This window comes from Onychostruthus taczanowskii, unplaced genomic scaffold (genome assembly GCF_017590055.1).
Source record: "Onychostruthus taczanowskii isolate IOZ18803 unplaced genomic scaffold, ASM1759005v1 scaffold41, whole genome shotgun sequence".
Classification (NCBI taxonomy): Eukaryota; Metazoa; Chordata; class Aves; order Passeriformes; family Passeridae; genus Onychostruthus; species Onychostruthus taczanowskii.
In genome coordinates this window covers 2,760,504-2,772,887 of record NW_024501571.1, presented here as the reverse complement: position 1 = coordinate 2,772,887, position 12,384 = coordinate 2,760,504, and the positions used below count along the sequence as shown (strand labels likewise).

The following is a 12,384-nucleotide window of genomic DNA, read 5'->3' as shown; positions in this document are numbered from 1 at the left end:
ATACCAGGCTGCCTTTCAAGGAGCTGCTAACTATTTTCAATAATTGGGGATTAAGACTGAGTCACAACAGAGAGCTGAGATCCTCAGAGGATGCAAACTGGCACAGTGCCATTAGTGAGATTTACATCTTGGCCCTTAAGGACTCTGGGCTTGATCCATCTTCTTCAAATGATCATCCTGTTGCTAACTAAAGGCTAACTAAAGGTTCACACTAAGTACAAGTTCTGTGGAATTCAAGGAAATGTTTTTGAAGCATCCTCTGCAGCAGCAGGAAAAGCTCTCAGGTCCTTGGCATGCAGATATTTGAGCTGCCTCCCCAACCTGTGTCCTCATGGCTGTCTGTTATCTCTGACTGAGATGCAATTTGGTACCCAGGTCACAAATACAGAAGCTCTAATCTCAGTTCCTGCTACAAAGGCACAGAGAAAAGCTCTTCAAGTCAAAGGGAAAGGGGAAATCCACAAGGGAGAAAGAACCAGGGCAGAAAGTTATGGATTTCATGAAAAATCAATCAACAATCCAGTAAACCATAAAGTGCCCTGAGAATTACACTGTTAAAAAGAAAAAAAAAAAAAGAAAATGAAAAGAAATATTTGAACACAGGAATGAGACTGCTCTCACTTTGATTTTACAGATGCCTTTGAGCTAGAGAGCTCACCCCTATCTGCTAACATTAATTACATTTGTACTGCACTGCTCTGGAGGAGATACCAAGAGCGATTTCACAGGTGAACAAAGGAGTCACAGCCTGCTCTGCTGACACCCTGATCATCCACGGCACAACACAGCTTTGCTGCTGTGAGCCAGCACAGCCCTAACGCACAGCCCCCTCTGACAGCACCCCTGCGGTCCTCCAGGCAGGACAGGGAAGAGGAGGGAGGGGAAATTTGGGAAGAATTTTGCTCCCTGCCCTCCACACACCCTCTGTGACGCTGTGGGCACCAAGTCCCACTTACCATCTATGATCAGGGAGGCTCTCTGCGTTGGCTTCTTCCCGGATTTGATGCGATACTCGTTGATGGCGTTCTCGATCTCCTGCAGTTTCTTCAGGGCATTCAGGTAAGATGTCTTCCTCTGCTTCTTCAGCTTCTTGCTGACGTTGGGGTCGCTGGCCAGGCGCCGCGCAGCCTCCGTGATCTGGGACTGAATGGCAAATTCCCTCTCCAGGCGCTCCAGCTCTGCCTCCTGGTGAAAGGCGAGTGGATTCTGGTTACCACCAAACTCTCCAAACCCACCTATGTGGAAGATCTCCAGAACCTGACCAGTGGCTTCCAACAAAGGCTCTCCATCAGCAAAGCATCCACAGTCATGTTGCTGCTCTCAGGGCCTCTCTGAGCATACCCATCTTGCCTTCACCTGCTCTCAAAGTGCCTGGAAGCACAGCTGGTGGAAGGGATGACCCACACAAGGAGGACGTGTGCTCCAGCCCTGACCCTGATGTGCTGTTTGACTTTTCATGCAGTTCAATATGGTCAAATTCAATAGTGCTCTACTACACATTCATCCTTTTACACCCATCACTGGATTACACCTGCCTTCCACCTGCTCCTTCTCCCTGTTTTCTATATCCACATTTATGCCCCATTTCATTTCACAGCTATGTATTGATGCAAAGCCACAGCTTTAACTTCCTTGACAGCTTTGCTTGGCACCCACCAAACACTTTGGGGTAAATATAAGCCCATAAGTAATTATGGGCTGCTGCAACTGGTGGCACCAGAAAATTGTTTCCTCGAGTTACCAGCTGGGTGGGTGATCTCAGAGCCTGCAGTGTGGAACAGCAAGCTCTCTGTATGCCAGAAAGAACCAGTGCCCTCAGAGTTAGCCCTTGCAGGGCCTCAGCTGAGTTTTTAAATGCAATCAGGTGTACCCTGGAAGCTACCTATCCATTTTTGGTTATCCTCCAAAGTGAAGTGACTTAGGACAACTTATGCTAAAGCATAAGCTGATATAGAGCTTCCCAGTCTGCACCAGGACCCCAGGCTGTGAGCTTCAAAGGGCTTTGCTAATCTGCAATGGATCTGGCTACCTCCCCCAGCTCAATGGAATTAGTCTGCTAGAAAGAGGAACCCAGACCATTCCAAATTAAAAAAAAAAAAAAAAAAAGACAAGTTTTTCTGCTTTTAGTGAATGTTGAGACAGTCATATATTCCTGGAGATCCCCATTACGCAAATTCAAATCTTCTCTTTGTTCAGCAGCAGTGTAAGAGCTGATGCTGTGGGATTTAATCAGCCTGAAGTGTTCTCTGAAGTTTTTATTCTGGGCTTCTGGCTTAGAAAATATACTTTTGCTATCAGTGGTGAGTCAGCATTACCTTAAAACTATAATTATAATTTCCCTCACTTCACTGGAGAATGAACCCACCTTCTGTCTTTTTAACAGATCCCTTTTTGCTTTGAAGACTTTATAAACTCTGTTAGTGCCAGACTTATTAAAAGTGAACTCGACATGATGGGGTTTTAAGGCCTGGAATCTGATTCATCATCTTCTGGTAAAAGCCTTCCCAGAGTCAGGAATTACAGACCAGGTAAAGGTGATTACCAAGAGAAAAACCAGGACCCTTCCCTGCAAGTCTTGATCTGACAAAGGTCTTGCTAAAGGTATGGTGAGCTTGATGTGAGAGCTGTCATTTCAGACCTTCACAGATTCAGGTCTAAATCATTCAGTATATCCTAGGAAAAATATATGAATTTTCCTCCTGTCCATAATTGTCTATTTTCTTCCAGTGAGGTCCCTATAAATAAAGCCCTAGGAAATGAGAGCTATCATCTGCCTTCAGATGGAAGTGCCTTGCTTCAGGTCCTTGTCACAGCTAGTAATTTCAGTCTGTGATTTACGTGGTTGAGGGAATATTTCACCTTTTTTTAAAATTGATTTTCCAGTGTTTGCACTTGCTGAAAAGTGCATGAAAACCATTGCTAGTCTCCCTAAATGCTTTCAAACTGGCAGCCAAACACAGCTCAACATCATTCTTCGAGAACAGAAATTTATGGTTTTCAACACAGCCTTAAAATTTGACAGATGAAGAGAGAGGTAGAGAAAAGCTGAGTCAGCATGTTTGGATTTCTGAGTGCCTGCACTGGGGAGGAGCTGCTTTACCTTCCTGCTTTCCACACCTAATCCTGCCACTGGAGTAAGGAGATTCCTCACCTGCCAGCCCCAAAAGCTGCCCTGTAGCAACAGGAGCTGGGGAAGCTGGAGATCAGGTTATAACTCAGCAGCCAACAGACTGCAGGGGTTTTAGGAGTAATTCAGCTAAGACATGCTTCCCTTTGAAAAGCTTAATTAAATGTGCTAGTTCATGAATATTTGACTGTGGTGGAATTCCTCTCCCAGGCTCCATTGAGAACAAAACTAAAGAGCTCCAGCTGTTTATTTTTTCAGCAGAAGGAAAATGCCAACAAAACGACAAACAGTTAATTCCCTGGCTGAACTGAGCCTCAAACCACACAGTCGCAACCAGCTTCGGTCTCTCCTCCTACAAAAATAAAAAGGAAACTCAAGACTGGAATATGCACAAGTGTCTTGAGACAAATGTGCCTCCACAGACAATAGTTGTTCTGTGAATCCCGTCCTGCCTTACAGCTGCTGCAGGCCTGTTTTCACAGCCACGGTTCAGGGCACTGACCCAGCACATTGTGGGAGCAAGGAAGGGAACAAACACTCCCTGGCAAACTTAGAAAAATGTAACTCCAGCTCCCCATAGGTAGGGATGAAGGCTCTTTTGTTTAAGGACTGGGGAGCAAAATGCTTTTATCTCGCGGTGGCAGGGCTGAGATGGATCATGGTGATGTTTTTCTCCCTGGTTAGAGGGGGCCTGAATTTGGATTGCTACTGGAGTGGAAAGCAAGTGGCTGTTTGCAAAAACAAGACAGGCAGAAGCAGGACTCAGATGGCTTGGGGGGCTCCTGATGTGCTCCCTGCTCACACAAATCACTGCACTTTGTCACCAGAGCACTTGCACTGCCGTGGTCCAGTTGGTCACCCAGGCTATTTCTGTTACCTCTAGAAAAGCAAGGGATGAACCTCAATCATTCCACCTTTACTCTGACTCTGAAGTAAAGTCCCCAACTCTCTCACTGCTTCCTCATTCTGATGGATAGAAAAAACCCCAAATGGGTACTGTGACCAATTACTGTAATTTAAAACAAAAACGACCATGGGACTGATGGCTCCTGTGTGATGCTCACTGGACATCTTAGAGACCTGAGGTGGGGACAAGTGTCTGGAAGGGAAGGGCACAGCCTCACCTCTCCCTTAGGCAGGATTTTCTGCTCATCCAGTTTAAAGGCAGTTCCTATTCTTCTCCTTACAATAGGTGGCTCCTCCCCAGGATCCAGGGGGTATTCTCGAGGCAGCTTGCCTGTGAGCTCCTGTAAGTAGAAAATGCAGTTAGTGCTCTGGGAAATCCTGCAGCACAGCAAAGCACACCACCACTCCTGTGTGACCCTAAAATGACAGGTATTCATCAACAACATATCCAGTTCAGCCAGCTGATAAAACACACAGGAGAGCACCCAGCCCTGCAAACTCAGAACCCAGCACTGAGGGTGGGGACCTCCTCTCTAACCCATGCATGAATACAGATCTTTGTGGCCTGCCCTGGGCAGGTCTGTAAGTGGTGCCCATCCCTAGGGCGTCAGGGCCTGAGGCTGAGCAGGCTTGCAGCACACAAGCTTTCATCTCTGCTGCAGGGTGAGCAGGAACCAAGAGCTCCTATGTGCTGAGAGGGGTGAGCAGACCCGAGAGCCTTCCTGCAGGATGCAGGTCTGCTGAGTCAGAAAGCTGCAGTGGTAACAGCCACGCAGGTTATGACCTGCACAGAAAAACATTCCCACCTGATTCATGATGTGTCTGAGAGGAATGCAATGGAAATGGTCACTAAAAGCAGTGCCTGGTACCTCATTACCTGTCTGATAACACTTCATGCAGAATGCTTTCCAAACCCCAATGATGTCATGGGCAGCTTTGGAGCAATTATTAGCTGATAGTCTGTCAGACTGATGGGGTTATTTGCAAAGATATGTTCAAAATCTGAAGCAAACCTCACAGAATTTCAGAATATGTGGACAACAGGAAGCAGCACCACTAGTGATGTTAATGCTGTGGGGTTTTCCCCTCAGGCTACACAATACAGGCACACACGTCTGAACTGAAGGCATTGAACTGTCTAGAGAAAAAGGCAGAAGCCTGACTACCAGCACAGCCCACACTCCCTGTACTCAAAAGTCTCCCCATGAAGGACAAAAGGCTTTTGTGCTCCTTAGCATCAGTGTTGAGAGGATCCAGCTGGCAGAGTAACCTAAATCATCTGAATCCCAAAGAACAGCAGCTGACCTTAATGTGAGTGTGGGTGCACAGCCCAGTCCCTGCCTGCCCTGGCCTCCCCCCACTCCCTAATGGGGTTTTTTCTTTCTACTCTTTCTACTCTTTTCAGGTCACTTGGAAACAAGGACCTGGCCTTTTCAAATCCTCCCTTTAAGCAATTCCCAGCAAAATGGGTTTGCAGCAGAGCTCTGTGATGATGTGCACAGCCCCCTGTTGCAAGAGACATGGCTGCAATGTCTCAAGAGTCCCACTCTGCATTGCCCCTCCAGCCCTGTGGGGTTATTTCAGTTTTTCTTTCAAAATGCATTCCTTGTACTGTGGCTCTAAGCACTACACTGAGACACAGATTCCTGTATCCTGAGGGCAACAGGGATATTTTATTTATAACTCCTAATGTGATATGAAGCAGGGCAGTGGGTAAAGAGTTAATCTTCTGTAAAATCTGTAAAGATCAGAGCAGAACAAAATGAATGTGGCCTTCCATGGTGCCTCCACAAGCTAAAAAGTATTCAAAGGCACGATCGTGAAATGTAATCTAAATTAATAAGTAACTGGAGTAGTGATGGTCCAAAGTAACCTGATGCCAGAATTATGAATGGTTCTGGCCATGCTTTCTAAATTATGCCCTCACTTTTAACTCTTTTTTATCTCCTGGTTTGCCACCTTCTTCCTCTGTTTTGGCCATTTCCGTGCCAAAGCAGAAAGGAAGAAGGGCAGCCTGAGAGGAAGCTTTCAACTACTAGCTGCTGATGGATGAGCTGAAGGGCTGCAAGATGGGGTCAGATTCCAAGTGTCCATTAACAGCCTCTCTCAAATCACCTATGGAAAGCACGAACACTTTCTACCAGCTCTTAATGTGCTGACAGAAGGGCTCTGGCCAGCCATGCCACAGCACATTAAGGAGTTACTGCTCATCATCCCGAGCTCCCTGCCCCAGTGTGAGCTTTTGCCTGCATCCTGCTTGCTCCTGAAGTGCCTGAGGCTACACCAAAACCAGGGCTGGGGTTAAAGGGAAGGCACTGGGCTGTGAGCTCCTGCAGCTGTGGCACAGGCACATCTTCCCCTGCATCCGGTGCTGCTGCAAGGATTAGTCATCAGCAGTCAGGCAGGGTTAGCTTAGGGTAGTAAATTCCTCTGGGCCAAGTAGAGCCTCCAGACCTTGACTGTCAGCCCCTGAAGAGCTGTGATTTTTTTTTCCTGTGGATGATCTCAGCTCAATGGACTTAGAGATTGGATCTGATCCTGTGACCTTTCTCACAGCATAAGTTGTTTGCTGAAATCAACCAGGACTTCTCAGGTGGAAAGGGATTGCTCCCATGGAGTAAAGAATGGGAACAGGGGCAGCAGAGATTTCTGCTGACGTTCTTTGTTGAGAGGCATTTTCCCCAACTTGCTCTTTTTGGCATTAAAACTATACATTAATTGAAACAAAGTGCAATGAGACCTGAATCAGTGACCCATTTTTGTCAAAAGGTAGATGCACATCAAATATTAAGCAAGAACTGGAATATCTCTGTGCCACTGTCTGCAGCCAGCTTCTTGTTGTGTTACATGTCACAATTTGTTATTAAAATCAGAGACACAGGCCTGGTAAACATGGGAGGATTGCTGAATGACCTGACTACACTGCTGCTAAATCTCCACACACAGCTGCAGCAGAGCTGATTTCCCCAAACACTGAATTGATCACTAAATGGCCTCCTATGTACTCCAAAATGAGCTGGCAGGTGAGTGGGAAGGTTATGAGTTCCTGAGCTGTCCTGTATGACCTGGGATGACCACAGTGTTTCTTCTTTGCAAGGTCCACTGGCATTCCTTTCCAGCACTGCCAGAGCTGACTGGATGAAGGCAATCTACATGGAGCTGATAAGACCTTGTGTGCTGTACGGCAGAGCATGCTTGGACATGAAAAGCATAAAAGTTGGGCCTGCTCCAAGAAGAAAGTGTGCCAGCCTCGGGGTTATTTTTGCTAATGGAGTAAAAAGTCTCTGAGAAGTGATGACCAGAACATAGAACAGCCTTCCTGTGGCATTTAAAGAGCAGAATATTCTTATCAAAGTTAATAAGAAGCCTGGCTGAATGCAATTTATTCACAATTTCAAAGAGCAAACATGGATGCTGAGCACCCTCCTTGCCCCCAGCCAACAGGGTACCCAGCTGATGTGGGGTCCCCTTCCCTGGGAGAAAAAAGCCCTGGACTTTGCAATCTGGGGTTGAAACAGCTGGATCTTCCTGAGGCCATTGTACAGTGGGTTTTGTAAGAGGCGACTGTGGAAGGAATCTCATCTCCTGGCTCCACCCCAGCTCTAAACAAGGAGCTGTAACAAATCAGACATGAAGTGTTCCAGGTTATAAAGCATCCAGTGCCTACCGCTTCCCGCAGGCACAGCTTCTTTAGCTCCTCCAAGCGCTGGCGCAGCGTCTCTTCCAAAGCTTCTTGCCTGGACTTCAGTGCAGCCAGCATGTCTTTCTTGGCAGACTGAGAACTGTCTGACTCTTGGGAACCTGTCAATAAACAATGATTTCACTAGGCCAGCTGACAGCAGAACACACATCTGGAGTGCCTGTAATTCTACCACAGCCTGGACGCAGCCCTTCCAAAAAGAAATTGGACTGTGACATGAAGCAGGTGTTACCCAGGCACGTTTGTTTACAGCAAATCCTTAATGTTTAAGCTAACAGTCAGAGATTCAACAGTGGAGCACATAAAGACATTTGTAACCATTATCTGGAAAAATAAAAGCAGTAAAATTATTCATCTAAAGATCTTAGAGGAAACCCACATACAATTCCCATGAAAGCTCCCAATGGCAAAATACAGTTTACAAAACCCTGGAGATGCATTTTTCGGAAATTAAGTCTAGGAGAAACCATTTGACAATACAGCCTACTTCTTAAGAACTGCAATTACCCTTGTAGCAAACATGTAATTCAATCCACTTACAGGGCCTGTTCTATGAAAAACTATAATGGAACAAAATTACCTAGCAAGATTCCCGTAAAACACACCAAAAACCCCAACCATAGCTCCTTCTGGAGTAGTAGCTGTTTCTTGTGAAGATGTAGGTCGAGATATTTAACTGCATGTCCAAATGACTTGGCTTTTCAAGTGGCAATTACCAGCAACTCCCACTCAAGTAGGTCTGTGCATTAAGTCAGACTCTGTTGCTCAGATGTCATGACAACATTTGTAATTTCAGCTCTTCAGGGGAACTTCTTGATGAAGTAACATCATCCTTTGTCACTATGTTTCCCCCCCCCCCACAATAAAGGATGGATATTCTCCTTATCCCTCCTTTTGCTGCTGGTGTATCAATAGAAACATTTTTTTTCAGCAGTGACCTGCTCCCTGCCCCTCGTGAGCAATGGCACAGAGCAAGCAGACCTTTATTATCTGCAGGAGTCACATACAACAGGATGCTACATGGAATTTTCTGTGCACCTGTCATCAGATGGGGGTTAGAGGGGCCTCCAAGCATTCAGTGAAAACACTCAGCCCAAGGAGGTTGAAAAAGCTGTTATTTCACAGAGCTTTGGAAGGAATCTGGGAACAATTCTTTATTTTGGCAGCAAAACAGTGAAATTTGTGCTTTCAGCTTCATCTTTCATTGCTACTATTCCAGCAGACCATTAAAGCTAAACTGAAAGGGGATTGAGGCAAAAATTGCCACAAAACAGTTCTGCATTGGCTCAGGGGGAGCAGAGAATCTCACAGATCTTTTCCACCAGTATTTTCCTGCAGTTTTCATGAAGGAAGATAGCTGGCATTTATTCAATGAAACACCACTCTGCTTCCTTACACCTTTCACTGGGCTGTCCTGAAGTGGGGGTGGTGGAAGAGATCTCCCTAAAGGTCAGCCAGACTCAGCATTATCAGACAGAGGAGGAGAACCTCACAATAACACATTTGTGTAATTGCTGTACTCATCCTTGTTTTATTTGTGTTTGCCCTCATAAAGCAACAAAACTCAACTCTGCAGACACGTCTGTGCTGGAACAACTTGATTGGACCTTCTAGAGGAGCCCTGTATTTGCACTGGCAGGGAAACTCCTCTCCAGCACTTAGTAATTCTTAATAGTAACCCTGGTGAGCAGTTACTAGCAAAAATGAACTGCTGAATTTCTTCATGGACTTGTCAACAAACTGCCGAGTCCCGGTAAAAAGCTGCTCATGATTCCAGCAGATGTTTTGAACCTTTTTCTTTTTTTCTTTTATGACAACTTTAATGACCTACGTTTTCCTTTCAACTGCTCTTCCCCTTTCCTTCCTCTGTCTGCTCCATACCTCCACTGCAGCCTCAGATTTATTTTTAAAAGCTATTCCTTTTTGCTGTGTGGGTTGCCACAACAGCTGCACAGAAATATTTACAAGCATACGAACAGCCTGGCCAGACCCCTGTGCTGATCTGGGGTACGCCCACAAGAAGGAAACCAAAGGCTTCTGGCTGAGCTGGTAGGGACCTGAATCAAGCCCAGACACTTCACAGCATCTGCTCCAGCTGTGCTTTCCCTGTGTGAGAACCATGCTGGTCTCAACCCTGACACAACTGGTGCACGTTTTGTCCACTGAGTGCCCATTTTGCCATCTTTTTCACTGCTCCCACAAAACAAAGGAACTGGAGGGGACCTGGAAGCACACTGTCACATTCTGAGTGAAGCAATGGGATTACTGCTGAAACCAAAGCCATTCCTTCACTGGCACTAATGTTTGGTTTTGAATTTTTATTTAAAAGCTGAATTATTTTGCAGTGTATTATTAGATTTTTATTGGCTTGTTCTCATGGGTGAAAAGAACTGGAAACTTGATCAGTCAAGAGAACCACCACTGTATGAGATGACTGTAAATGAGCAGAGAACAAAGCTTTGTATTGCTGGGTGCCTATGGCTTCCATTAGAGGCATTTTATTTATAAATATGTATCAATCCATTTTATTTGTAAATATGTATCAATCCTATCTTGAATAAGGCTGTGATCACAGATCCACTTCTAAACCCAATGGCAACTGACCCAAAAATGTCATGACAAATCAAAATACCGTAAAAACAACCAAGAAATAAACAAAGACCAGCACAAATCAAACCAATCAAGCAGCTACTACCTTAAATCAGCCTTATTAGATATGGTCACTGAGTCATGGCTACCCAGTGCCTTCCAAAGGGGATCACCAAAAGAGAAAAAATGAGTCCTGAGAGATCAGTCCTAACACAAGAGGCTCCTGCTGCAACAGAAATGGTTGACTGGGAGGCTTTCTCAGGTGTTTTGTCTCCCACAATTAGGGTTAATTCTTAATGCAGTAAATGGGAGAAATGTTGCTGAAATATATAATTTTCCTATAAGGCATTTGAACCTTTTTGTGAAAATTATTTTTCACCCTCCTTCCCATTTGCAGTGCAAGGATTTACCAAACTCTGCATTTTAACACACGCTTCTGCAGAACCATTTGATGTCCCTAAACCAAAAAGGGTTGTGAAAATACACCAGGTAGCAGGCACCGGGGCCTTCTCTCTGGTGGGCACCAGGAACCTGCCGAACTTGGGGTTTGTTTTATGTGCTCTTTCTTTCTCAGCATACAGGATGGGACACAGGCCTTGGTGACCTAAATGTCCACGTAATGCCCTACTAATTTGCAGAAGCAGCACTCATCTTCTGATAACCACATGGCCTCTCTGGGTGATTTCTTCATCCACTGACATTCAGGAGACCATGAAGTGAGAAATGCAGGGGGAACATGGTCCTCCCTGTCCAACTCCTTCTCCAGCAGAATTCATGGCTGAACTTCACCAATGCTAGCAGACTGGGTTCTACTCACTTCCATACTGGTGAGGTCAGGGCAGTCTTGGTGATGTTGAAGGGGACACACAGCACATGGGTCACACCCCTGAAGGATCTGGTCAAGTGTTATGCAGGTACAGGTCTGCTGGGGTCCAAGACAAGCTTTGCTTTAAAGCCTGCCAAAGGGGTGAGAGCAGACACCACTTTGGAGAGAAGAGTCCTACCTGTGACTCATTGGTTGTCCCTGTTTCCTCCATCTATTGTAGCAGAGTGGAGTCAGCTTGGAAAAGGGATGAATGAGAAAGCAGGGAGGACAGAGGGGATACTGAAGAGCAGAGAGAGCCAAGTCTTGGTGACAACTGTGACGGGAGAGGAGAGGAGATGCCACAAGGTGGCTGAGCAGCAGCAGCAAGGCAAAAACACCCAGGCATCTCTTCTCTTTCTCATTCTCCAAGTCTCCCGCTCCAGGAAAAACACATCTAAATAAGGCAAACCCTTCACACTACATCCGGCTGTTGGCTCCAGCTCGCTGGGATTTGGCTGAGGTCCCTGTGGCAGGTCCCCTGAGCAGGGAGGGAAGTTTCCCCCACACTCGCTCCGCGCCAGAACCCGGGCTGACTCACTGCACCAGGATGTCAGCACACAACAAGCACCAGCCCCAGACAGCCCCTATCTCTGGTCTCTGCCCAACACATGGATTTCCTCCGCGGCGAGGGAGCTCAGCTGGAGCTGCTCCACACAGGATGTGCTCCGATATCCTGTGGGCGCTCGTCCTCACCGGCCCCGCACTCGCTCGCTCGTGGGCCACGCGGGTGCTGCTTATCCGCTCCAGCAGCCGCCAGGGCAGCCCAGCTGGGACACAGCCCCGCTGGATGCAGCAGCAGGGCTGGGAACTGCCTGGCTGGACTCTGCTGCGGTGTTTGCAAACATAAACAGGGCCCTGCAAAGGAAACCTCCACTGCTGCAGAAGGAATGGGGCTCAGGCTGGAGGCTCCTTGAATGTGCCTGTGGAGCTAAAGCAGAGATGCTCCTCTGGGGTGTCTCCTCTGCCCACAGACATGAAGAAGGTACTCTGGGGTTCAGCCCAACCATAACCCAGAGAATACAGGGGTCCTCACTAGCCTGGAGACCTGCAGAGCTCTTATGGCACAGACTCCAAAGGAAAAATCCACCTTAGAACTAACCTGGTTTTGGTCTGCTGGCTTTGATTTGGTTCCTGCCTGTGTGAAAGCAGAGATTTCACTCACAGTCAAATCTCTCCCCACATGTCCAGGGATGGCCC

At 46.6% G+C, this 12,384-nt stretch overlaps 1 protein-coding gene across 4 annotated transcripts in view; it reads right to left on the bottom strand.

Annotated features, from left to right (window-relative positions):
- The window catches only part of FRMD4A (FERM domain containing 4A), a 209,551-nt gene that overhangs the window by 13,920 nt on the left and 183,247 nt on the right, over positions 1–12,384 (bottom strand). For all 4 annotated transcript variants that reach the window (XM_041413402.1, XM_041413400.1, XM_041413401.1 and 1 more), the window contains exons 15-17: positions 7,701–7,834; positions 4,252–4,374; positions 957–1,185 (exon numbers count right to left, since the gene is read on the bottom strand). In XM_041413402.1, coding sequence (XP_041269336.1) covers positions 957–1,185; positions 4,252–4,374; positions 7,701–7,834 — 486 coding nt within the window. The remainder of the gene's footprint in view (positions 1–956; positions 1,186–4,251; positions 4,375–7,700; positions 7,835–12,384) is intronic.